This window comes from Arachis hypogaea, chromosome 15, assembly GCF_003086295.3.
Source record: "Arachis hypogaea cultivar Tifrunner chromosome 15, arahy.Tifrunner.gnm2.J5K5, whole genome shotgun sequence".
NCBI lineage: Eukaryota > Viridiplantae > Streptophyta > Magnoliopsida > Fabales > Fabaceae > Arachis > Arachis hypogaea.
In genome coordinates, this window is record NC_092050.1 from 1,112,027 (window position 1) to 1,139,199 (window position 27,173).

Genomic DNA, 27,173 nt, shown 5'->3' on the forward strand with positions numbered 1-27,173 from the left:
ACATGGAATCAATCCATAATAGAACACCATATTTGAATATGCAACTTAATAAATTTAATTCAAAGGAAGTAAACCCATGCGATAAATTTCTTTTATAATTAACGACGTAGACTTGAGTTATTCTTAGTGGTTATAAGAAATTATTAGAATAGCGATTGAGTTTAACGACTTAAAAAATTGATTGTTAATAGCAATTAATTTAGTGATTGATATAGAATTTTTAGGACTAGAGAAAAATTAATCGCTAAATCGGTTGCTAATAACATTCAACGACCGATAAATTTTTTATACAACTAGAATAAAATTGGTCACTAAATCGGTCGTTATTTTTTTAATTTAACAATCGAATTAACAACCAAAACAAGAGAAATAATGTCTCTGGGGCTCTTGGTCACAAAATCGGTCACCATTTTTAATTTAGCGACCGATTTTGCAATCAATAGAGAAATAGTAAAAATTTATTTGGTCGTTAAGACAGTAATCGCTAAATCATTCACTAATAGCAATCGAATTATCGACCGATTACTTTTTTATCCAATCAGAATAAAGTTGGTTGCTAAAATCGGTCGCTATTTTTTAATTTAGCGACCGAATTAGCAACCAAAATAAAGAAGCAACATCTTTTGGGACTCTTAGTCACAAAATCAGTCACTATTTTTTAATTTAGCGATCGATAGAAAAATATGATGAAAGATTATATGATCACTAATTCGGTCACTATAAACTCATTAGTCACAAAATCGGTCGCTAATTTTAAAAAAATAAAATAGTTACTAAATTACCGTCACCAACCCTAATTCACCTACACCATTCTCATCTTCTCCCTTCAGTTACCGAGCTACTCGCCAGAAGCATAACAACATCTTCTTCGCCTTCTGAGTTACCCATACCATTGTCGTCTCTTTATTGCAGCACCGTCTTCATCATCTTCTGATTGCAGCGTCATCCTCTGAGGTCTTGGCGTCGTCGCCTTCATCTTTGAGATCCCGGCGGTATTAGCGTTATCTGAGTTCGCATATCGTTTTATCACCGTTTAAATTTGGTAGCTAGAATTTGTACACATATTAACAAATAACAATCTTTCAGTGAACCATCACTTTCAGTTCTCAATCTTGAACCTCCAACGGAAGAGAAGAAGATCGTTCACATTCAGGTTTCCAAAACCAAGAAACGCCTTGATTTCTTAATTTATATGTTCTTGATTTGTTTTCTTATTGTTTGTTCACCTTATTTCAATTTGCAACCTTAGCCGAAGCACGCGCATGAGGTTCCAAATCACTCTCAAAGCAGTTACACTTTCGGTGGCATTCTCTTTCAACGCGTTTGGTTGCAGGTATTTACAAGATATTTATTTGAAAAATTGATCTCTATTTGATATTTTTATATTTTGTTGAAATATAATTATTTATGAAAATCGAATTTTAATAATGGTATATGTGAAATTAGTTAAAATCTATAATAAAAAAATCAGTAACAGCGACTGATTTTAGATTTTATAGTGAAACATCAGCGACCGATTTGGCCAATTGCTATTTAGTGACCGATTTCTTCAGCGACCAATTTAGTTCCAATATCTTTTTTGTACTAGTTTGGTAGCATTGGTTGAAGATCGGTCGCTAATGGTTAGAGATCGAAGTGATTGCTATTTTCTAATTAGTGACCAAGGTTTTAACGAACACCATAATCGGTCGCTATTCCAATAATTTTTGTAGTGATTAAGCTCAAAGAAATACATATTATTATTTTTAATGTTAATAAACTAATTAATTGGTGTGAAACACACTTACTTTTTGAGTCAATATTCAATTTATCTCTGAAATTTTAGGTTGAGCTTAAATTAATCCTTAAAATTATAATTGACTCAGTTTGGATCTCAAAATTTACAATAATAATTTGCGTTAGTCTCTGAACTAATTTACGTGAATGACGTGTTAATTTTACACGTTAATTTATCAAGATTTGGACTTATCGTCTAGATTTCAAGTGACTGAGATGTAATAGGCTTTCTATAAATTTGATTAACTCGTCAACATCCTTACGAATACGATAATAACAAATTCAATTTAAAAATTTTGGAATTCTACAAGTAGTGGCTAAGTTTATGAAAGTTTATAAGTGTAGATCACATAAAACTTGAATGAAAAATTTAAATTACAGCAAGTTAATATATTAAATCAACACGTCATTAATAAAATTCAGCTCAAGAGTTAATGTTAAATTATAATTATAAATTTCAAGGTTTAATTTAAATCAATAAAAAATTTGAGAGTATGGTCAAATTGAATTCGACCTCAAATTTCAAAAATTTATTTGAATATTAACTCCTGGTTTTTCGCTTGTAACAAGAAAAATGAACGAAGAGATCGGATTTTTGGGAGAAAACAAAAAAGGAAATGGGAGTGAAAGAAGGGAAGAAGAATGACGATAAGCAAGTTTTGAAAGGTTCATAGTCTCTCTGGATATATTTGTATGCATTGAAGGGAATATTAATATTAATAATGAACATTTGAAAGGAAAACAGGACATGTGTATGTACGTTGAGTAGTTGATGTGTAAACTAACATTACAAGAAAGAAAAAGACACTGCACACAAGGCTGAGTTTTGTGGTGTTACCCTCCTCTTAGCATGTTTATTATTTTACCCTCTCCTTTTGGCCTTTATCATTAGGAAAAATATAAATAAACAGCTGTTAAATAGTTAATTTTAAATAATTGTAATTATTAATTATTAATTATATATTTTTAAAAAACAAAAATTAAATAATCACTAATTAATAATAATTTAAAAAATCAAAATTACTAATTATTAACAAATTGACTGGTAATTAGTTAATTAGGTGTTGTTTAGCTAGCAAAATTCTTAAATATGTTCTAATAATTTTGATTTGCAAAGGATAAAAAGAAAAAAACGTTGACACACCATAAAATAAATTTTACAATGTCCATGTAAAGATTCCAAACAAACACAAGATTTCTTTTTTTTTTTTTTTTAATCCTAATTGTATAGAGAGCTTAATTATCTTCCGCTTTAATTAATTGCCAAGTACACAATGACTCAGTCCAAAGTTGTGGCTTTGGTTTTGAAAATGACAACTGCGACAACGGCAAGCTTAGTTGGAAAAGTCTGCAAATTACAACATATATAATTCATAGGCCAAACACTTTGACTTTATCCAAATCATAAAATCTTGAAAATTAAATATGATCGAAAAATACAGAAATTATTTTTAATATGAAAAGAGAAGTGGTGTTTTAGTTAAATATTAATATTTGAAGTGTATTATAGTGTTGTGAAAATTATTCACCACGCTCTCCACGTGTTGGTTAAGATGCTGTCACGTGTTTAACATATCCCCCACGTGTTGATCAGATTGCTGCCACGTGTTCACTATGCCTCCCACGTGTTGCACCACGTCCCCCACGTGTTGACTTCTCACAAAAAAATCCACCCATATGTAATTACACCAAATACTCCAATTTTTAACAAAAACACTAATATTTTTTTGATACAAAAAAAATTAGCCCAAAAAATATTAACCAAAAAAGAAATAATCATAAACTCAATACTAAAAAACTCAAAAGCTAATTTGATATATACACATTCCATTTATGGATGTTTTATATGACTAGTATGTTAACGTTAAGATTTCATCCTACAAATTAACATCTATTTCATCATTTTCTTAATATACCATCGTATCCGGAACACTCAAATTCTTTCTTTTTTTTTTTATTGTTCGGTGTCTATTAATTAATTATTTTTTTTTGGTAAAATAATTAATTAATTATTTGAATTCCATTTCTGTAATATAAAGAGTTTGATGAACCCAACAGATGTTAAGAGCCCAACTTAAAGAGATCCGGTATATCGATAATTCATTAATTCGGTGTTTGATACATATATGTCCATCATTCAAACTTATTGGTAAACCCACTGATCCAAAAGAGTCATCAATTTTTTTTTGGTTAACGAGTCATCAATTTTTTTTGGGGTAGCTGATACACAAATATCTTATTGACCAAGAGCCCAAACTTGTGTGTGTGTGGAAGTCTATAATTTTTTTTTGATGGTTTGCATTGCTGAAACCCTGTTTGTATTATTGGACATTAGTGAAAATTGGAAGGTCCATCTAGGGGTGCACAGACCCAGCCCGGTCCGAAGTCCCGGCCCAGTCCCAAACACTTTAGGAACTAATTTGGAGTGATTTCATCGGGTTTAGGGTCGGGTACGGGTCTCAAAAATAGACCCGTCGTTATTTCGGGTCGGGTCCGGGCTATAGCTCGGGTCACCCGAAGTCGACCCGGTGGCCCGGTCATCATACACAATTAATATTTTGTGTTATTAGTGATGGATCATGACTATTCTTACGTGGAATTTAAGTATTATAAACCTTAATATTTTGTGTTATTAGTCATTATAAGACTATAAGTTAATGTTTTATGTTTAGAATGCATAAGATTTTAGACTAATACATAAGATTGTGTTATTTGTATTGATTTAAATATTTGGTATTATTAGACAATATTAGTATTGATTGTGGTTATGCTTTAATATTGATTGTGGTTATGCTTTAATTTTGAAGAATGATTGGTTCTTGTTATATTTTTCTAAGTGAATTTTACCATGTTAACTAATGGTTGGAGCCTTGGAAATTTGGATATTTTTACATGCTAGTTTACAAGAAGATATCAACGTAATGTAATGTTAACGGCCCGGTTTTCACCCGGTATAATTGTGGCCCGAAAGTGTATTGGTTTCATCGAGTCTAGGACCGAGTTCGGGTCTAGTAAATAGATCCGGTATATATTTCGAATCGGGTCTGGATCACATCAAACCCGGCTTCACCCGGCATGTGCACCCTAGGTCCATCATTCTCATAATATTTCTCTTCTTTACGCACTACTTTTAGGTTCATTAGTAATTTAGCATATCCACAAAAATTGTACATAAATACATTAAATCAATAAATTGTCAATGAATCTAAAAACTAGAAAAGTTAAATATTTTAAGAAATTAATTAATAAGTGTTCTAAAACCACTTGTTAAGGGTATCAATATAATAAGTCTGTAATAAAAAATAAATATTTTAGAATTTCAATATATTTATTGTGTATTTAATAAAAATAACCTTAAAATGATATGAATGGATTTTTATATTATATTTTAACTTTAGGGTTAATTGTGTTATATTTATTATTTTGTGTTATATATTTTAAAACTTTTTTGCAATTAATATTTACTGATATTCACAAAGATCTGTCATCTCCCAAAAAACTGATAAATAAGCATCTATGACGAAAATAAACAAACAATGAAAAGCATTCTATTATATATATTATGGAAGGCATTCTTTTTTTTTTCAACTATTACAAGAATTGAATAAAAATTTTGACAAAATCATATGTTTAGAACTTTCGGTGGGTATATGCATATTTTCTAAAAGTTTAAATATTGTGATTGTAAAATATTTCTTTTCCTTTTAATTCAAACAAATTCTTGAAAATCAATGAATTTTAAGAAATTCAATAATTTTTCTTTTCAATTTTAAGTTGAAAGGTTAAAAAATAAAAATTGAAGCATAGAAATTCAATAATTATCTTATCTTGTAAAGTCAATCGAAATGGGAGAGTGCAAAAATGGAACAAAGGAGATGAACCTTATCCTAGAAGTGTTTACTATCCAATGTCCTCTCCTTTTTTTAAGATTCATTTTCAACCATTTTGTCTGTATTCTCCAATCTCCATGCAATGCAAAACCATTTTCGCACGAAAACCACAGCAAGCACTCTTACCATACCATTTGCCCATTCCGTTGACGGGAGATTTTACAATAATAACGACGTGATGAGTCTTGGAATTTTCTTCCCTATTTTAATGTCCCTACCAATTATTTCTTAGGAGGAGGACTTGAATCTTTTATATATGGCGAATCCATGATTGTAAATTAAAGATATAATATCAAAATTTACTTCCTAACTAATAGGAAGAAACAAAAGTGTTGTCACCCAAAAAGAAATATGGATATGATTTAATTGTTATATTATATATTTATAATTCGTAGTGAGTAGCTGTATTTGAGAGCATGACTCTTTTATTATTTTAGAAAATAACTCAACATGATAACCCTAGATCAAACAAGCAAATAAGTTTTTCACCTAATATGAATCCATTTTTAAATTTTATTCTTTTTAGAGTTAATGCTAAAGCGAATTTTTTAGATTAATCACGTACACTCAAATAATTAAATTTTTGAGAAAAAAAATCATATATTAATCTGTCAATTTTTTTTTATCAAGTGATTTATCATATTGTTAAAGATTAACGTAGATATTTTTATCAATTTTGAAATAATAATTAGTATAATTCAAATATTAAAAAATATTTTTATACATGCTCTCAACTTCAAATATCACTTTCTAACTTAACTTACCTTTTCACTATTGTTGTTTACTTGTTTAGATATTCTACTTTCTGATAGCAACTTTGTCTTGCTTCCTCCTTTGCGTAATACATACCCGATTGTTCATTCCATTTAATTAGCTCTTCTAACACAAATTGATTCATGATTTTAATTGCAGAGTAGTATGGCATTCTTGTTAAACCCGCCACAACAGGAACCATTAGCACACACTTTCACATTGCATTGATCAATGCTACATCTACATGAAAGTATTTCACCACATCAGTTTCACTTCACTACTTTTCAATACTCCATCACGTGATCTTTTTCTACGTGGCGTAATATTTAGAGTTTGGACTCCATCACACCATTTCACAAACCGCCCGTGATTCAATTTTCTTGCGCCTCCCTCCCACAGAAAAGTCTACGCTCCTTTAGAACTTTCCATAATTAACTTGTATTCAACTCCATAATAGTGTTTATCTTAAGTATACATTTAAAATTAACAATTAAATACATTAAAAATTATATAGAATAAAATAAAATAATCATTTTGATAAATATTTTTTTATATACATATAACATTTTTACTATAATAATATTACATTGTCAAATTAAATTGGCTTTGGTTAGGGGTGTGCATGGTCCGGCCCGACTCGAAGACTTGACTCGATTTCGAACACTCTAAGAAATAATTTTGTGTGATTTTACCGAGTTTAGGACTGGATAAGGGTCTAAAAAATAGATCCGGTCATTATTCTGTAAACGTTAATATTTGGTGTTATTAGTTATTATAAGACTATGAGTTAATATTTTATATTTAAAATGTATAAGATTTTAGACTAATTAATGTATAATATTGTATTATTTATATTGATTTAAATATTTGGTGTTATTAGACAATATTAATATTCATTATAGTTATGCTTTAATTTTAGAGAAGAGTTGGTTCTTGTTATATTTTTCTAAGTGAATTTTACCATGTCAAATAATGGTTGGAGTCTTAAAAATTTGGATGTTTTCACATGCTAGCTTATAAGAAAATATTAATATAATGTAATATTAACAGTCTAATTTTCACCCAATTTTTACTCGATATAATCGTGGTCCAAAAATGTATAAATTTTATAGAATTTAAGATCGAATTTGAGTCTAATAAATAAATCTGATATATATTTCAAACCGAATCTAAGTTACATCAAACCTAATTTTTCTCGAACCATACACACCTCAGCTTTAGTATTTCCTTCAAAATACGATAAAGCAAATCAAATAAAGTATCATGCTTATTAATCTTAGAGGACACATTTGATTTGTTATAAGAAAACTTTATGTAAAATAATACTAAAATCTCCTCGTAATTTTTTTTTTCACACAATAATTAGAAAACAAGAAATAAATTAGCTGAAAAAGCCTGCTATTTTGGGGGGTACACGTGTGACCACAAAAACGTGTCATAATCTAGTAGAATCAGGGGGTCAACCCTTTCAGCGGTGCTAAACTGCTAATGGTTCAGATGCAATACAATCATACACTATAAGGTTAAATACCCGTTTTGCCCCTCCATTAAATCCCCTTAATAAAGGGGGTCCTTTGAACTCTTCTAGTAGGTGGGGGTGATCGCCTCTTATCTTACACACAATACCAAAAAATCAAACACTCGAAACTTCTCATAAGAGTTATGAGAGCTTCTCTCATAAGAACCGGATCCGTGCCGGTCCTGAATCCGGTCCGGAACTGTTCGCCTCGCCTCGCTCTCCCGCGCCAAGCGTCCTTCTCCGGTGACAACAGCCGTGTTCAGTCGCCGAGCCTCTCGATACATTTAGACTCCGACGGCCGTAGAGACCTTCCGCCAAACGGAATCCGCCGAGTGATGTCGGAGTCATCGATTCGGTCCGCGAGCGAAGGATTCGGCGCTATCCAGGATCTGAAACGAAGAGGAACGCGCCCTTTCCCGGTGATCGTGCGAGAGGACGAAGATGAAGAATTCGGTGGCGGATCCGGCTACGGCGGCGGCGATAGAAGAATCTCGACCGTGACCGGAGGAAACGGCGGCGATAGGATGAAGATTGGCGCATACTACGAGGAAATGCTGAAGTCAAACCCTACGGACGCTCTTTTGCTTAGAAACTACGGGAAATTCCTGCACGAGGTGATTGAAAAATGAAAACTCAAATTCTAATGCACTCGTTTAATGAATCCTTTCACCTAAAAAGGTGTAAGAGGAAAATTTCATGGATCTGATGATGGATGATGAAATTGCAGGTTGAGAAAGACACGGCGAAAGCGGAGGAATATTACGGAAGAGCGATCCTCGCTAATCCCGGCGACGGCGAACTTCTTTCTCTGTACGGAACGCTGATTTGGGAGACGCAGCGAGATGAAGAGAGAGCCAAATCTTACTTTGACCAGGCCGTTTACGCTGCTCCTGATGATTGGTACTTCCTCCATCTTTTCTTAATAATAATAATAATAATAAATCACATAGTAAAGTAATTAGTAATTACAACAATAATTGATATTTTTTTATGTGCAGCACGGTGCTGGGATCCTATGCGCACTTCATGTGGGAAGCAGAGGAAGAAGAGGAGGAGGAGGAGGAAGTTAATGGCTGTGTTTTAAAGTGATTTTTGGTATTTAGAGGTTGTAGAGAGTGCTATATTTTCTATAAATGGCATTTGAATCTGAAAGTTACAGAATAAGGATCGTTGTTGTTTGATATGTCTAACCGGAAATAGCTCCAAGTTATAGAATATCAGAGACTGAAAAGTAAATGGCTGCCTCTGTCCCTTCACCCTTCTCCTCCGTTCTCGCCACTTCCGGAGACTGTAACATTCTAATATAACTTTGTAGATCCCGCTTAAATTATGTATGATAGATATTATTGGGATAGACATGGACTTGTAAAATTTTGTTAATGCAATTAATAATAGTGCTAATCGTTTTTACCCAGCATCCTTAGCCTTGTTTTATTAGGCATTATCTTTCCATATCTACATAATCAATAGTAACGCAGATCTTTTATCTTCTTCTGAGATAATTTTTAGCTAAATCTTAGATTAGTTGTGGACTCTACGTTTATAGTACTCGTTTACTATGTAGCTTTAGATCTGGAAATTAGTATAAAATGGATACTGAATAAATTAGTTGTTAAACTCATCCACTATTAGGCCATTACTACTCTTCTAAAACAAACAGAGAGAGGTACCTTAACCTTTTTGTACCAAAATTGGTTTTGAGTTTCTTAATCCGTTGTTACTTTTCAAGTTGCTTAACTTTATTCACTCCTCCTTTTAAGTTTTAATATTAAGATTAAAGCTCAATTCGTCAATATTAATCAGTTCCCCGACTAAACTATAGTCTCCAAAAGTATATTTAGATTTAGATTAGTGTTAAGCAGCTTATCTCACCGACAGACTGATAGAGACAACCACATGCCGGCTAATTAAAATTAGCACAATCCAATCAGGTATTATCTTTTTGTTAATTGCACTGTAAGCAATCTCATCACAACTATAGATCACGCTCACTTTCACTGTTCCATTAGAAAAATATCTTAAGTGGGTTTATGAATTAGAGTGAACTCTTGTTCTACAAACAAACAAAGTATTGTTGTTCAATCCTTCAATTGGATTTGCAACATGTCATTTCATGTGGGGAAGAGGAATATCATAATCTACTTAATGTAATGGACGACAACGCACCTGGTTTTCTTTTTTACTTTATATGATTAACAATTTGAACAAATAATTGAAGGAAAAAAAACAAAAAAAAAACATATGCTTCAATGTGATCTACTTCTATTGATTAAACTAAGATCTTATTTTGTTTTTTGTTTTATAATGTGATAATATCACACCTGCTTCAGCGAATGAGAAGACAAATTTATGGAGGCCACAGAAAAGGAAAAATGTCAAAAATATCAATTTTGATTACATGCAAATATGCAATCATTTAGCTCCCATTTATGATCCCTACTGGAGGATGAAAGCTACCTTCTTTTACATGCTAGATACATTAAAAGCACCATCGCTCTCCGGTTGAATGAAACTCTTAATTTTTTATAACACGAACAATGAATATTGATGTAATCAACTCATTAGTCATTACAAGTTTGTTTAAATATTGTCGAAAATATATAAAAATAAAAGAAAAATAAAAAATGACGGAATAGTATATAAATTATGTAGGCTATTTTTTTTTTCCCGATTGTTGGGTTACAAACTCGACCCAAAAAGAAAAGAAAAGACACAAAACAAATCCTACATCTCAGTTATATTTTTTTTGGTATTGCCATCAAGAATAATGATCAAGAATAGGATAATACTACTAATATAAAAATGTCAAATATAAAAAAATTACACCTAATACAAAGACTAACACCAAATTAAAAAAAAAGGTTCTCCAACTAAATACTAGAGGTACAATAACTCTTGCTATGTTGTCTTTACCTTTTATTGCAATATTCTGCCTCCGACAGACCACATCCCTATACTCAATGTCACATTTGCACACAAAAATCATTTTAGTGATCACACAGCTTCTCATTAGCACTACAAGACTTTTCTATTCTTATTATTATTGATCATGAAATTTTTTTTAATTGTTGATGAATTTGAACTCCTCCTATAAAACATATTGAACCTTAATATTATTGAAATTTTGCAGAAAATTTTTCAATTTATTTTTTTCAAAATTCAACCCTCAATAGTTATCACCTTGTCTTTTGATCCAGCATCTCACCAAGATTGCTTCATTGATTTTGAAGACCACCGTTCTAAAACTACACTATACTCCTCCAGCAAGAATTGAATGGAAGTTTCAATGCACTCTATCAAAACATTAACTCTAGAATATGCATTCAAAAATTCCCGTAAAAGTTTATAAAATTATGTCTTTTTTTTAGGACGCCGCAAACTAAAAATATGCACTTTGATTTTTGAACAAGTCATATTAACATACCACTCATCACATCAAACATGCATGAACTTTGTAATGTCTTAATCTAGTTGTTTAATGCTCTTGTTTACTCAATTTTGATACACAGCTGGCCTAATTGTACCACAATTTCATTATAAAGGACAATTATTTTTTTTTCTGAACTACTGTTTGTTGATTCCTCTCTTAAGTCGTACTCTTGGTATTGATTTGAAGATGTTTTTCGATGATCAAATTCTAATTTATATTTCTAATACTTATCAAATTTGAATTAGCCACAGCAAAAATTCAGAGCAAGAAGCAAGAAGGAGGCAGAGAGGATTGTCCAATTTATTAAACTCGTCATTTTTTTTCCTTCAATTGGATTGTCGGATAATATTCGATAAAATCCAACAAAATCCGGTTTACAGATTAGGTCACCAAATTCACCTGATTATTATCTGGTTGGAGGTATGTAGGATAATTGTCCTTGTGTGATGTTTTAATTGCAAAATGATTAACCGGATTAAGGATAGAGGCTTATGGTTGCAACTTCTTTTGGATTAGGCAACATTGTGAGTCGTAATGCTATTTCGACAACCTTACTAGTGTTTAAAGGTTGGAGTGATTTCGAAAAAGTAAATTATTTAGTTTGTGTTTTTTAATTTTTGTTTTATTCCAGTGTTTGATATTTTTGTTATTTTCACTGTTCCTCTAAAATTTGAAGAAAGAAAAAATACAAAACAAATCCTACATTTCAGTCATATTTCTTTTAATATTGCTATCAAGGATAATGATTAAGAATAAGACATAACTACTAATATAAAAATATCCAAAATAAAAAAAAATCACACCTAAAACAAAGTCTTTAACATTAAATTAAAAAGAAAGTTCTCCCACTAAATATTAGGGTTATAATAACTCTTGTTAAGTTGTCTTTATTTTTTATTATATTATTCCGTCTCCAGCACTGTATATAAGGCCTCATTTTTGTAATGGTTGCTAAAGTTGCACACGTATATCATTTTGGTAATCATGCAGCTTCTCATTAGCATCACAAGACTTTACTACTCTTGTTTTGTTTATTAATTATTTTTTTTCAATTATTGATAAATTTAAACTCTTTGTGTGAAGCATATTGAATCTTGATATTATTGAAACTTTGCAAAAAAAAAATTCACTTTATTTTTTTTAAACTCAAACTCCAATAATTATTATCTTGCCTTTTGGCCCATCTTACCAAGACTGCGTCACTGATTTTAAATACCATTTACTCTAGAGCTGCACTGTACTCCTCCAGCAAGAATTGGACGGATGTTTTAATGCACTCTTCCAAAACATTGACTCTAAAATCTGTATTTAAAAACTCACATAAAAACACAACAATATTCTCAGCATTCACACCAGAAGTCATATACACTTATATTGAGTTAAATCTCAAAGTGGTCCCTCAACTTGCAATTGAGCCTCACGGTTGTCCCTAAACTTGCAATTGCCTCAATATTGTCCTTGAATTCAACAAAGGTGACTCATGGTCGTCCCTAAAGTATTTTTCGGAGAATATTCCTTAACGGCGTGATGACGTGTACTTAGAGACACCACGGTGGATAGGTAACGGCTATATGACGTGGTTATTATCGTTATTTGACTCAATTTAGTCCCTGAAGTGGTTTATAACCCTAGTTCCCAATTTGAGTTCCATCTCTGTCCACCATTAGAAGTCACTCTCTTTCTTTTTTTTCTGCTCTCCTTCTTCTTCTCCACTACATCTCCTTCTTCTTCTTCCACTATTAGAAGACACTACTTTGTCATCTTCTATTTTCTTCCTCCTCCTCCTTTTTCACCTCTCTTCTCTCACTTTCTCTGTAAGTGCTGTAAACCCTAAACCCTTTTCTTCTTTTTCCATTTTCTAATTCCTCAAAATTTTGCAATTTTATTCATGTATCGCCCAAACTTCCTAGTTCACTTGGAACCCTGCCTTTGTTTCTGACCTTGCAGCTCTTCTTATCAACTGGGTCGTTCTGAGGAAGCTGAAGCTCTCGTCTTTAAGGCCACTTCCAAGCTTGAATCTCAAAACAGAGAGCTTGCTCTTTTCTACTGTAAATTGCTTGAGTCACACTCCAAGCAAGGCTCATAGAAAGGTTTTGGTGTTGTTTATTGTTACATGAACTAGCTTTTTTGTAATTCTTCCTCTGTTTACATAAAACCCAGGGCTTTTGAGTAGATAGTTAGTGGTTTGTGTGCAATGGATAGGTTTCGTGAAGCCAAGGATTTGGTTGAGGATTTGAGAGGTAATGGTGGAGAAATTGACGCTTCAGCTTTTGAGTTGAAGTCCATTATATATGGTTATAGGAGGCTGGGATTGTTCCATGATTTGCAGAGAGTTGTGGATCAATAAGTGAGGTGACTTTGAGATTGACACTGTTGGCACTGATATGGTTCTTTCAACTTTTGGCACTCATGGTGAGCACATTGAAATGATTTCCTAGCTAAAGAAGATGATTACCTTAGGCATCTCATTCAACTCCTCAATCGACAATGGCAACTCATTCAGGAGGTAATCAACAGCGGAAATGAGTTTCGGACTTAAGAAGTTACTGGATTATTGTGTGATTTTGGAGGAGGTAATGGTGTGGGATTCATCGGAGGTTAAATTAAATTTGCATGGATGTCATTTGGGTTCATCCTATTTGATTATGCTGCTTTGGTTGAAGGAGATGTGGCGGAGAAGAAGAAGAATAGAGAAGAAGAAAGAGAGTGACTTCTAATGTTGGATACAGATAGAGCTCAAATTGGAGACTAAGGTTATAAACTACTTTAGGGACTAAATTGAGTCAATAACGATAACAGCCACGTTATATAGCTGTTACCTATCCACCGTGGCGTCTCTTAGTACACGTCATCACGCCGTTAAAAAATATTTTTCAGAAAATATTTTAGAGACGACCGTGAGTCACATTTATTAAATTCAGGGACAATATTAAAGTCATTGTAAGTTTAGAAATGACCGTAAAACTCAATTGCAAATTTAGGACATTTTAAAATTAATAGGAGGACCCTATATGCAAACTCACCAACACTTCAGATACACAATTACATTTTAATCACAACGAATACCCTTTTGTGCAGAAACATTGGTGATTGATCTCCTGCATTTGAATACCTCACTCATGTAAGTTTATTAAGTATCTTTTGAAGTGCCATAATTTTATAGTAAAAGAGTACTCTCTCCATGGTACATTCAAATTAAATTTTTATTTAAATAGTTAAAAATTATATTTTGAATAATTTTTACTCGTTGATTATTTGTGAAGAATTAATTCTTAAATCTTCATGTTGTTTAAGAAGCTAACTAAAAAAAAAACTGAGAGTTTAGTAGTATGATTAGATCAGCGTCTGAAGTCTGAACTATTTGTTTTGAAAACAAACTTATAAGTTATAATAGTGACACAAAGTTAAATTGGAATCAAGAAAAAATTAAGCTGAACTTATTATTAGTTCACATATAATATAATCCATGACTTCTACTACAAATACATTTTTTGAGCTGGCTTTTCCTATTTGTGTATAAACTGTTAATAACTAATCAACCATTAAGAATTAATAATTCTGTAATAGTAGCCAGTAAACTAGTTGTTATTTTTTGTTTTATATTTTTATATATATATATTTTCTAAGACTAGTTTTTTACACCTTTCTCCTTGTTAAATCAGAGTCCAGTTCTAGGGTTTCTTTCTGCCACCCAAACCCGAATTTCGACTCAGTGTATTCTCCAATTCAAACAATGGGAAAAAAGAAACCAAAGGACCCTCCACAAACCGACTTAGCTTCGCCCCGTCCCGCCGCCGGCATTTTCTCCTCGCTCTTTGCCGCCGCACCGGAACCAAGCACCGCCCTCGCTTCCTTATTCTCCGACGACAACCCCTTTCGGAGAAAGCCCACTCAACCTTCTCAGGAATCAAACGAACAAACTCAAATCCCTAACAATGTCGGATCCGCACAACACGACACCGGCGAGGAGAAGAGGAAAAGGAAAACCTTAGAGGAGAAGCCCTCCGCCGATTCCGCAATCGAAGCTTCGGGGAAGAAGAGGAAGTACCACGAGTCAATTGAAGAGGCCAAAGGCTCTGACTTGGCAATTGAAAAGAACGATGAGGGGAAGGAGAAGAAGAAGAAGAAGAGGAAAAGAGAGGAGCTTGAGAAGGAGTGGGAGGAGAGGAAGTATGGTGCGGTGGTGGATGAAGAAAAAGAAGCGTCTGTGTTGGAGAACGGAAAAGTTGGGAACAAGAGGAAGTTGCTGCATAACCCTGCTGATATGATGGTATCGAAGGAAGGGTTTGATGATGAGGAGAAGCTCTTGAGAACGGTATTCGTTGGAAATTTGCCTCTCAAGGTGAAGAAGAAGACCCTGCTCAAAGAGTTCAAGAAGTTCGGTGAGGTTGAATCCGTGAGGATTCGTTCTGTTCCGATACAAGACGTAGGTTTTTTTTATCTTTTGGGTGTTCTTTCAAGATTTAAATGCTTTTTTTTTTTTATCCTTTTTCAATTTGGAATCTGAGTTAACGTTGTACTATTTTGTATTGAACAGACTAAAAAGCCTAGGAAGGGTGCTATCCTTGCGAAGAAAATCAATGATGCTGCTGATAGGTATTCGAGCTGAACTAAACTGAACAATTTACCAAGCTGCAACTTCAACTGCAATATTGTATTGGTGCTAATTTGTAGAAAATGCAGTTCTTTTATAAGTTTCAATTGAATAGGAATATAGGACCTGCTATTTTATTAACCCCCCCCCCCCCCCTCTTTTTTTTTCTTTAGATTTGGTTTAATGCTTTGATAAGGAGGGCTCATTTTTAGGGATTTCTAATTGATGAATGTTTGTTTACTTTTTGCAAGTGTTCATGCCTACATTGTTTTCAAAACGGAAGAATCTGCTCAGGCATCTTTGTCCCACAACATGGCAGTGGTATGTCCTTGTCCCACTTATGTGGAATTGTATCTAGTATTGTATTTACCTTGTATATTTTGGTGATGGCTTGCTTATAAGTTATAAAGTAGTTTATTTATCTGGATGTAGGTTGAAGGGAATCATATTCGTGTTGATAGGGCATGCCCGCCCCGCAAGAAACTTAAAGGGGAGAGTACTCCACTTTATGATAACAAGAGAACTTTGTTTGTGGGCAACCTTCCATTTGATGTGAAGGTATATTTCTTGTCAATAATTTTCATTATGATTGAGTTCTCACGATTACATCACGTCTGAGGGTCTACAGAGGCTAATAGATATAACATGTGATCCTTCTCTCCAGGATGAAGAATTATATCAGTTATTTTGTAGCATACCTAACCTGGGAACCAGTGTAGAAGCTGTAAGAGTTGTTAGAGATCCTCATCTTAATGTTGGAAAGGGTATTGCCTATGTGCTGTTTAAAACAAAGGTAGGCTGTTTTGGTGCTCGAATAGCTATATGTTTTTTTTATCAAGTATGCTCACTTTGTGCTCTTAAAGCTTAGGTTAAATAACCATGTTATAACTAGTTAAAATCAGAGCTGTCTGTGACTTGATATTTCTGTGAGAAACCATCATATTATGTGATTGCTTTTTCGTGTTATCTGTTTCTGAGAAGTAGAGGTTTTCCGTCATTTAATCCGGAACATAGGTCATTGTAATTGCATTGGACTATTGTTTGTCCTGAGGCTTTGTTTCCTTATTTTCATATGGGTTAGCTGTTTTGAAAAATTTTTTAGATGCCATTTTGAACCCAAATATATTATCCCAACAGGATTTTTATTTTTAACTGTACTTGTTTTTTATTTGTTCTTTAGTTTTTTTTTTCTTTTTTGTTTTTTTGCGGGGTTGGGGGTTATAATTATTAATTAGGTACATAGTTCAATGGTGATATGTAATATACATGAGTGCTGTAACAGTTAAGGTGTAATTAGGTTAGTATTGAATGGGATGATATTGCCTGTAAAGAGCAGCAAAAATTGTTTTCAGCCTTGCCCTCTAGAACCATGTCCATAAATTTTAACTAAAATTGGGTTGTCTTAACTGCAGGAAGCTGCTAATTCTGCACTCAAGAAACGGAACCTGAAGCTTCGAGACCGAGAATTACGACTCAGTCATGCCAAGGCTGATTCCACTCCATCGAAAAAGCCAAAGCCAAAGCCAAAGCCATCACCAGCACAAGCTCCTGGCACCCCGGCCAAGAGAAAGTCTCTGGCTATGACGTCTCCTTCAAGCAGCATCAACAGGTCAAACAAAAAATTCAATGCATCTTACCAGGGTTTGCGTGCAACAAAATCTGATTTCAAGAAGAAAGCTCATGGAGTAGAAAAATCAAAAGGACGCTCGGAGAAACGACCATCAGTTGCTGCCAGAAAAGCCAAAGCAAAAATGCTCAAAGAAAGTGGTTCATCAAAACAAGCTGGGATGAAACGCAAGCTTGATAGTCGTACTCCAGATAGCTCCTTCAGAAATAAGAAGGTGAAGAAGAATAGGTAGCACGTTTCCAGTATTATAAGGGATTTTAGATTACAAAACTTGTTAGCCCTCACTGGCTCTGATGGCTGATGAGCAAACATGCGTGAAAAGCGACTTGTTCACTGGACAGTGTTCCCAGTTAATAACCACGCAGTGGGCTTGAAGGTGCATTTATTTTATAGCAAAAGGGTTTTCGGATAAGAAAAAAAAAATCAGTAGATAGAGATAAAGGGATGAAAGCTTAACTATATTGTCTTTTATAATCCTTTTTTAACAGTATTCTCAACTCCTTCCCCCTCCCTCTTCTTCGTTCATTTCATTTAAAGTTGGATATGTAATTCTACTTTCTAGAATGTTTTCATTAATTAATGTGATATCACTTTAAGTCCTTGTTTTAAAGCAACGTTAGAATGGACCCTGCTTTCCTCTTTGTTAATAAAGGAAATCACACGGTTCAAGCCATTTAATGCTTGAATTTGTGTGCCAAATTCTTTGTTGGAAAATGCTTCTCAATCATTAATGGGTGCTTAATTGCCGACTTTTTAATGAATTTTGTCCAAAGTTTCGGGCAATTTACAAGAAGCCTACAAGTAGCTGCCTAACCGCATTAACTACAGAATTCTCTTTAATTTTTGCTCTTTTATCCTTGAAATTCAATGATAATTATATGGAAAGTTTCTACAAATATAAAATAAAGGTAAAATCGTTAGAGAACTTGTTCCTATAAGTCTGTTAAGGAAGTGTTACTCTCAGCGACATGTATTCTATATTTTTAATTACTCATTATTTTCAAAATGAAGAAAAAAGAGTATGTTATTACTGTAAGCTCTAAAATTCATTGATGAAACTAATGACAATCCGCAACCTGAATGATGGGGGAAGACTGATTCGGAAATGAGCATTTTATCCAAATTACTGTACAATGCGAACAGGATAACATTAAAAACTAGCCATAATCGTATGTTTTACACATAAACAAACTTATGAACAATGTACCATAACTAATTCAGCCAAACGCTTGTTTCTTGCCACACTGACAGAGCCATCATCAAAACAATCTCAGCACTTTACAATAAAAATCCTTATAGCAAATAACTTCATTGCAATTGCAACTTCCTTCCCTTTTTATGAATCAAATATGTACAGTACTGAACTACTTGCATTAGCTTATCAGAATATCCAGGGGCTCGCAGCACAAGCTTCTTCACTTCGTCAATGGCTATGACTCGTTCTTGCTAATTAGCGTGGGTGTAACCGAGACAAGACCTATGAAGAACAAGGTAGCAATTGAGTTGAAATCGTAGAGATCCCCCACTGATTGCAGCTCTCCAAGAGCCAACCCAGCCTGCATAACCAAAACACAAATACAAATTAACATGTGAAATTATTAAGTACAAGTATAATGAGAACTTTATTTCAGTTTCTAGGTTACGATACTTCTTTTCTCTTCTCTTTGTTTTCAGATATATTCATGTATGGAAGCACCAAAGTAAAAACAACCTATGAATATGGAATCGAAGGAATACTTTGGAAAAGCACAAGTTTGCTACAACATCAGTATAAACAAGTGGTAGTGTCTATAGCTACATACCCTGACAGTGACATATGCAGCAGGTACGAGTCCAATAACAGTTGCCAGGAAGAAAATATGATAAGGAACATCAACGATTGGTGAAGCAAAGTTAATAAATGTATTAGGCAAGGTGGGAGTCAGTCTCAGGAAAAGCATGTAGTTCAACAAACTTTTTCTTCTTTTAGCCACCTGGAAGTTTTAAAAACAAGCATGTTATTTCAGATAGTTGATAGGATTAAATCCGCTATATAGAGAAACAAAGAAGGGAAACCATGCCTCATTTTGAAAGAATTTCAATTTTTCTGGTGCAAGAGAGGAGAGAAGGGGTCGCCCAATCAATTTTGACAGGAAATAGCATGAAGAAGCTCCTGCTGTGGCAGTGAACACAACCAGAGCTACGCCTTTTAAGACTCCAAAAAGAGCTCCAGCAAGCAACGACATGAACACAGTCCCTGGAATCATGAAAGTCTGCATGAAAATATATACCACGCAGTATCCCACCAGGACTTGTGCAGTGTAGTCACTTGTATAGTTCTCAAGGTTATCTCTACAAAGATGAAAAACTGACGTTATCAACACTTCCCTTTCTGCATATCCCTTCTCACATATGCATTAACATAAATATAAGATAAATCAATGTTCCCCACCCGAAAAAAGAAAAGCAAGTTGAAACCAATCCAGGACAAGAAAGGCAGAGTCAAATGTTGTTGCTCTCAACAGAATAAATACCAATACCATCATTTTGATGCATCTTGATGTTAAGAGCAAAGATGAAAGTTGATGGGAAAATGTACAAGAACATTGCATAATGAATTTGAATTAATAATCAATGTTACTATTGTAGTTCACCTTCAGTAAAATATAGCATACAGGTTTTGCTATATGTAGTTGAAATTTTCAACACTCTGCATCAAATAATCACCATTCTCCTCCATTTATCCATTACATATGCAGACAAAGCTAGGAGCAGTGTCAAGCTATGGGAATGCATTTTTTGTAAAACTAGATGATCTGTGTTATTCTCGGCAAAGCAACATATTACTCTTGAACCTTATTCAATAAGATGGAAGTCATCACAATGGAACCACATTTCAAGTAGCTTGATGCACACTTTGTAAATATTTGAGTTTAGGTATATTGTAAACTCAAAATAATTTTATTGGTGGTAGATATTGATATTGAGAAAATATTAATTCTCTTCAAGGGATCAGAGCAACAACTATAATTAAAATTCATGCTTAGTCCGTGAACCTTTCAACTGGAATATTCTTGCAAGTAAAAGTGGCATCTTTTGGGTCCAAATCATAACCCTTCAATAAATTTTATCGGCAACACTAGCATCCATCAATAATAACAAATGTAAATATTACAATATACCTAAACTCAAAATCAACCTCTTCATTTTAGTCACTAGAATCTACCCCCATAATCTCCAGATCTATTAGTACTAGAAGGAAAGGAAGAAGCTTATATTCACAATAAATGTATATTTTTTCTATGATATAATTATGAATCCTACAAAAAATTCATTATTTGCCATCATCACATTCTCTTCACGGACTGGATGATACCATTATATCAGAATCAGCTGAAAATCAAACCTCAAAGCATTTACCCCAAAATATTGTGCGTGAATCATTATTTGACATAAATTAACGCTCTTTGGTCAGATTCATAATTGTTGTCTAATAATACTTAATCCGAAAAAAAAAAAACTACAGCAAATTATTAATAATCAAGGAAGTTATCAATCCAGCTTGAACCGAAAATTAAAAAAAAAGGTATTAAAAAAATGTAGGATAAAAAAATAGTCGGTAGGTCAAAGATTTCTTTTTTTTTTCTCTCTCTCTCTTCTGTGTTTAAATGTTTAAACTTACATGAAATGTTTAAGGTTAAGAAAAAATGACGAATAAAATTTTTACCTAAGGAGTTGAAGATCTTCAAGGGTGCGAGGGAGCTTAAGGAAGCTGTAATCGGAATCCGGCATCGTTAGGTATACGCCGCATATACCGGCCGCGAATCCCAAAACCACCGATGAAGCCACCGCAGTTTCCCAGGCGCTCAATGGGAACTTCGACGACGGCGACGGCGGCGGCAGTACCTCCCCAACGGTGTCGCCACCCTCCTTCCCCATGGTGTGGTTTATCTTTTTGAGGGTGGCTTACGGTCGAAGGAGGGAAAAGACGAAAATTGGAATTGGTGTTCCTTCCTTCTCTCACTTCTCTTTGTGCCTTATCCTACGAGAGAAAGAGAGAGAGAGAGAGAAAAGAAAGAAGAAAGAAGAAAGAAGAAATAGAAAGAATGAGCTAATAGGAACAATATTGGTGGTTAAGGTTTTTATTTATGAATCCCAAAAGCCTAGTATAACGAAATAACAAACTCCACTCTTTTTTTATTTATTTTTTAATTCAAGGTTTTTTTTTTTTTTTTACCTGAATGAGTTAAAAAATAAACTAAATCGCATGATTTTCCTATATTTTTTAGAGGGAGTATAGGGAGTTAATAGAGTATCTATATTTTATACAATATGTATAATAGAATATAGGAATATTTGATTCAATAGGATATTAGATGTTTATTATTCTGGTATCTGGATGGTTATTCTGGATAGTATGAGTGTATTGTATTTAAAAAATTAATAGTATTTTATTTTGGATGTTCATTTTTTAACTATATTGAGCCAGATAAATAGTTTATTGTACACATTGTACAAATATTCCATTAGTTTTTTAGCGGGATTCTTTTTTTATTATAAGAACGATATATGTACACTAAAATCAGCCATCAAAATTAGCTATTAGTATAAAATACATATTGAAATATAAATATATATTAAAAATAAATTAAACCACACATCACATATATATTTATATACAAATATATTAGTAATTGATTTTAATAACTAATTTTAATGTATAAATAATATTTTTATTTTTATTATCATGATTCTCCTATATTAATTTTAGTTACATCACAATCTTATTTAACTCTATATAAATTATGATTTAAAATCACAAAAAATAAATGGATATTACTCGTGGTTATAATTAATAATTTATCACTGAATTATAATTTATAATAAATATAAGATGTTAAATCGTGGTTCTAATATACCGTTTTAAGTGTATATAAATAAGGGAAAAAGATAAATAAATTTTTAATTTTTTAATTCGAAGACATATATATTTTTTATTAATTAAAAATATAAAAATATTTTTAATTTTTTAAGATATGAGACATTTAAATTTTTTTATTTAAAATATATAAAGACAAATCAGTCTCTCGAAGAAATTTAAATATCTTATTTTAAAAAATAATAAATGTTTTTATATGTTTAATTAATCAAAAATTTATTTATCATTTATTTTATGAATAAAAGTAAAATTATAGTTCTTATCCTTAATTTATTGTGACTAGAATTACAAAACAAATGGTGGTTTTATTTCCCAATTTAAGGGTAATCATAAATTATGGTTTAAATTTTGTCATTTGTAGTTAATTTAAATAAGGATGATGTAATATAAGTAGGAAAATAAGTTTAACATGAAAAAAAAATAACTCGTCTAATTTGATCAAAAGATAAAATTAAATATATTTTAAATATCAAGAATAAGTTGAATTAAATTAGATCTTATACTATTTTAACAACTTTTTAAAATTTAAAACAAAATATATTTACCCAAAAATTTACATGAACAACGAATATAAGTTTTACTCTTTTCCCTTATTTTACTTGTAAAGGAAGTTGTATAACTATAAATACATAATAACTATCTCTGACAGTTTTAGAAATATTTGTTAATCCACTTTAAAGTATTGAGAATTTTTTTTCACATGGCCGCAACAAATGCTTTGGATTTAACAAGAATAAGAAGGTTATCACACACTTGTTTTTTATAAGAAATTGAAACTGCAGATTGAAAAGGAAATTTATAAGATAATAGATCTAGATAAAATTTGATTGAATTGTGTGAGTCTTAAGACGACCCAAATGTTGATTCTATATTTTTTTTATGTTACTGACTTTTATTTAAGGATCTAATTAATATATTTTTTAAAGATATATGTTATTACTTAAAAACTATAAATGCTTGTAAATAAGTTGAGTTAAGATAGATCAATAATTTTTTTAAATGGCTAAAAAAATGTTCTGCTTACGATTAATTTTGGTGTTTGAACAGAATGAGGAGCAAATCGAAAAATGACTTGGAGAAACTTTGAAGATGTGAATGATTTTAAAGGTAGTCAAAAATATTATCCGAGAACATTACTTTATAGTATTTTTTTTTTATTTAAGGCTTTTACTAATTTTGTCTCTCAAATTCTAATTGTACTATAGTAAATTTTAAGATTGAGTTTTTGGTCACTATTGTGGTCCTTAGACTTTTTTTTTTTTTTTTTACGCTGAATTAGTAAATACAATGAAATGATGATGTTTTCGTTTTACACCCAAAATAAATTACAAAATATTCCTCATTTGAGTATACATCTTAACATTATTCTCACTCGCATCAAGAGAGAGCACTATAAAGCTATCTTAAAATAACGCATAGGCAATAGTAAACTTGTTGATGCATTCCACAAAAAAAAAAAGTCACCCAAAAAACTCTTAAAATTAAATTTATGATGGTCTACTACTAAAAATGTACAACTCAAAATTATGAAACATCCACTGATATAACATCCTGTAAAATAATAATACACTCATCGAATGACATATAAAATGTGTGAGTTTTAGATTGCTATGTGTCACAGTGACAAATAAATACACTAATCAGAGGCTAATCAAATTTAAATCAATTGTAATTGAGCCTAATTAAGTGGTATAGTCTAACAGTCTCCAAATAAAAAATAATGCGATCGTTAAAAAAATATATTCTATGATCTCTTGATAGTCTTATAATTAATACAATGAATTGACTATATCACAGAATAACATTTTTACATTTAGTATGCTATATGTAATTGAATCAAATTATGATAATCGTTTGTAATCTTATCTATAACTTTATTAATATCAATAATTTTATACAACATATGTCATAAAATCATATTATAACTTTATCTATAACTAGATTAATATTATTACAATCATTTTAAAATTAATAAATTAAAAATTTATTTTTACTCTAGCATGAAATCAATAAAAATTGTTGTATACGCTAATTTTTTTAAATCTCTTTATTGATATAGTTATTTTTTTTAATTTCTATTATCCATTACGAACACTTTATTCGTACAGAAATTGGGGGATTCTTTTTTAAAAAAGCAAAAGACGTGTGAAATAAATCATTATCTAAATTATAGACTTTTCTCACAATGAGGCGATTTAGGTGAAATTGGTTTATATAGAAAACACCTTCCTACTAAATCGATTTGAGTGAAATTAATTTATCCATTTCTCTTGTTTTTGGTAAAGCATCCTAATTCAAATAATTTTATGTAGTGTCTTTTCTTGTAATAAATCAGTTTACCTTGGATCGAATTATGTATATTTGCGTAATCATATTAAATTGTCCTTAAAATAATTTACCATGGTTCTATACTAAATCTGATTCAGAACAATTTGGATGAATATAGTTATAATTATTCTTACTGAGATTGATTTGTGTATAATTTATCCGTCAACGAGTACTTATAAGTTCTCCATCAAGATAAGATATACATTGATAATGAGAAAATAAAAAGGAGGTGATGAGTATCTGTAAAAACACTATAGTATTTAAGTCAATAAATATTTAAAAAGTATAAAAATTTTATTATTATAAAATATTCAATGTAAAATACAACTTATCACGTGTGTTCTTATAATAATTCTATAAATATAAAATGTATGATATAAAATAAAATTTATCATGTATTTATTTTTTAGATTAAATATAATTTTTTTTTATAAACATAAAATTGATAAATGATATTCATGTTATGACCATTTTATCATTAAAATAAAAATAAAAATTATTAAATTAATAATAAAAATGTCAATTACAAACAAAAAATAATAATATTTAAGATTAAATTATCACAATAAAAATTATTATAAGGTGACAAATCAGTAACAAAAACCAATTTAGAATAAACAATAATACTAATCCTTTGAAAGATTATTAATGTGTTACCCTAATTATTAATGTGTTTTGGTGCATTTTAATTAACAGCGGGGGTTGGGGTGGCACGTGGGTAGAAAGATTAGAAGGAATAAAACACGTGGTATTGGGAGTGAGTGTGAATCCTTAATGAGTGCGGAGATTCCAATGCGGCCATGTGCGTTTTGCAGTGTTCCACTTCACCGGTTCCTCCATTACTATTTCTCTTTCTCACTTTCTCCTTTTCTTCACCTCCATTTCCATTCATATCCAAACAAACAAAAACCCTTCAAATCCTCTCCCTTTTCGTTTTTTGTCTCTTTCCCAACACCCTTCTCCCAACTAAACTTGACAATAAAGAACACACAAAATCTATTCTTGTGACTCTATTAATTATTAATTAGAAGTTGGTAAAATCGATCTCCTTTGAATTAATACTAAATTATAAAATTGAAAAAAAAAAAGTGTTAAGTGTACTGGTATTTTAGAATCCATCATGAACATTTAAAAATAAAAAAAAACCAAGAAGTTTACATTGTATCTTCTTTTAAAAAAAAAAAGAAAATGATAAAGGTTGCTTAAAATACAATGATTGAGGCCCACCCAAATAATAATAACTTAATAACTTGAGGAGTAAAATCGCTGAATGCTAACGACTATTGTTTGATATATAGGTCAATTAGACAATTACTTTCTTGTTCTTTTATAATTCCTAGCATATTATTTGATTCTCTCCCAAAAAAAATAGCATATTATTTGATTCCTTTTATTTTGCACACATGCTCATTTGCAATATCGTAGACATCTCACATGTGTTGAATTATTATATATCTAGTTCGTTAAGGTAGCGTTTGTTTTGAAATACTGAGACAGAAATTAAGAGACTAAGATTTAGTATTATGTTTGTTAGTTCAAAAATTGGTATTAAAATTTTTTTTTTTGTCTCTATAATTTCAGTACCTCCTAAAAATAGGAACACAGAGGACTAAAATTTTTAGAGATAGAGACTGAAATTTTAATAACATTTTATACTTAAAATACCCTCATTTCAACTAATAAATTCCAATTTTATCTTTTGTGCAAATTAAATTAAAAATTTATTCTTATTTCAATTTTTGTCTCCCATTTTACACCAAACAAAATACTGATATTTATTTTAATTTCTGCCTCTTAATTTCTGTCTCTTAATCTCAATATTTTTGTCTCTATCTCTCCATCAAACGCTACCTAAACTACGATATATAATTGAGCCTAATCAATTAACTTATCAAGTTAAACTTATTATTACTATCTATGAAAAAATTATAGATAAGAGCAAAAGTGAGCTGGCACAAATAACAAAAATTAGTGCATATTTTTAAAAGACAAGTATTTTTTGCTGTTGTGAAGTTTTTTATTATATCCATTTATAAAGATTTTTATAATTACTAGTTAAATTTAAAAATAAGTCTATTGATTTTGTGAGCTAACCGTTACGTATATCTTAAAACGATTTTAAAATAAAAAAAAATTACTCATATAAAGATGTATTTATGTAAAGATAATATTTAATAATTATTAAATAATTCGATATATTTAATTAAATTATTTAATATAATACATGTCAATATGAATAATTAATATATAAAAAATATTATATTATATAACTAAGAAACAAATCATTAGAAGGGACCATTTTTTATTTTTTGAGTCAGATATGGTTAGAAGATTTAGG

General features: G+C 31.5%; 3 protein-coding genes across 3 annotated transcripts; 2 read left to right on the top strand and 1 right to left on the bottom strand.

The window, feature by feature from the left end:
* Positions 1 to 7,814: 7,814 nt before the first annotated feature.
* Positions 7,815 to 9,355, top strand: LOC112747415 (uncharacterized). Its single transcript, XM_025795408.3, has 3 exons — positions 7,815 to 8,552; positions 8,666 to 8,838; positions 8,937 to 9,355. The coding sequence occupies exons 1-3, from the start codon at positions 8,082 to 8,084 to the stop codon at positions 9,025 to 9,027; spliced, it is 735 nt and encodes a 244-aa protein (XP_025651193.1). The 5' UTR covers positions 7,815 to 8,081; the 3' UTR covers positions 9,028 to 9,355.
* Positions 9,356 to 14,760: 5,405 nt separating this feature from the next.
* Positions 14,761 to 18,199, top strand: LOC112747416 (uncharacterized). The gene is made up of 6 exons (XM_025795409.3): positions 14,761 to 15,794; positions 15,906 to 15,964; positions 16,214 to 16,283; positions 16,395 to 16,520; positions 16,627 to 16,755; positions 17,375 to 18,199. The coding sequence occupies exons 1-6, from the start codon at positions 15,102 to 15,104 to the stop codon at positions 17,819 to 17,821; spliced, it is 1,524 nt and encodes a 507-aa protein (XP_025651194.1). The 5' UTR covers positions 14,761 to 15,101; the 3' UTR covers positions 17,822 to 18,199.
* Positions 18,200 to 18,701: 502 nt separating this feature from the next.
* On the bottom strand, positions 18,702 to 21,718 carry LOC112747417 (uncharacterized membrane protein At4g09580-like). The gene is made up of 4 exons (XM_025795410.2): positions 21,296 to 21,718; positions 19,650 to 19,920; positions 19,392 to 19,562; positions 18,702 to 19,145 (listed from the first exon to the last, which is right to left on the bottom strand). Exons 1-4 carry the CDS (start codon positions 21,505 to 21,507, stop codon positions 19,020 to 19,022), a joined length of 780 nt encoding a protein of 259 aa, XP_025651195.1. The 5' UTR covers positions 21,508 to 21,718; the 3' UTR covers positions 18,702 to 19,019.
* Between the last annotated feature and the right edge of the window lie 5,455 nt (positions 21,719 to 27,173).

What these genes read in the sequence shown, in the direction of transcription:
- LOC112747415 (XM_025795408.3), top strand. Translation starts at nt 8,082, where the DNA reads ATGAGAGCTTCTCTCATAAGAACCGGATCCGTGCCGGTCCTGAATCCG. An exon ending in ACGGGAAATTCCTGCACGAG is followed by an intron (nt 8,553 to 8,665) that starts GTGATTGAAAAA and finishes ATGAAATTGCAG; the next exon opens with GTTGAGAAAGACACGGCGAA. An exon ending in TACGCTGCTCCTGATGATTG is followed by an intron (nt 8,839 to 8,936) that starts GTACTTCCTCCA and finishes TTTTATGTGCAG; the next exon opens with CACGGTGCTGGGATCCTATG.
- LOC112747416 (XM_025795409.3), top strand. Translation starts at nt 15,102, where the DNA reads ATGGGAAAAAAGAAACCAAAGGACCCTCCACAAACCGACTTAGCTTCG. An exon ending in GTTCTGTTCCGATACAAGAC is followed by an intron (nt 15,795 to 15,905) that starts GTAGGTTTTTTT and finishes TGTATTGAACAG; the next exon opens with ACTAAAAAGCCTAGGAAGGG. An exon ending in ACCTTCCATTTGATGTGAAG is followed by an intron (nt 16,521 to 16,626) that starts GTATATTTCTTG and finishes CCTTCTCTCCAG; the next exon opens with GATGAAGAATTATATCAGTT.
- LOC112747417 (XM_025795410.2), bottom strand. Translation starts at nt 21,507, where the DNA reads ATGGGGAAGGAGGGTGGCGACACCGTTGGGGAGGTACTGCCGCCGCCG. An exon ending in GAAGATCTTCAACTCCTTAG is followed by an intron (nt 19,921 to 21,295) that starts GTAAAAATTTTA and finishes TCATCTTTGTAG; the next exon opens with AGATAACCTTGAGAACTATA. An exon ending in TGAAATTCTTTCAAAATGAG is followed by an intron (nt 19,563 to 19,649) that starts GCATGGTTTCCC and finishes TAAAACTTCCAG; the next exon opens with GTGGCTAAAAGAAGAAAAAG.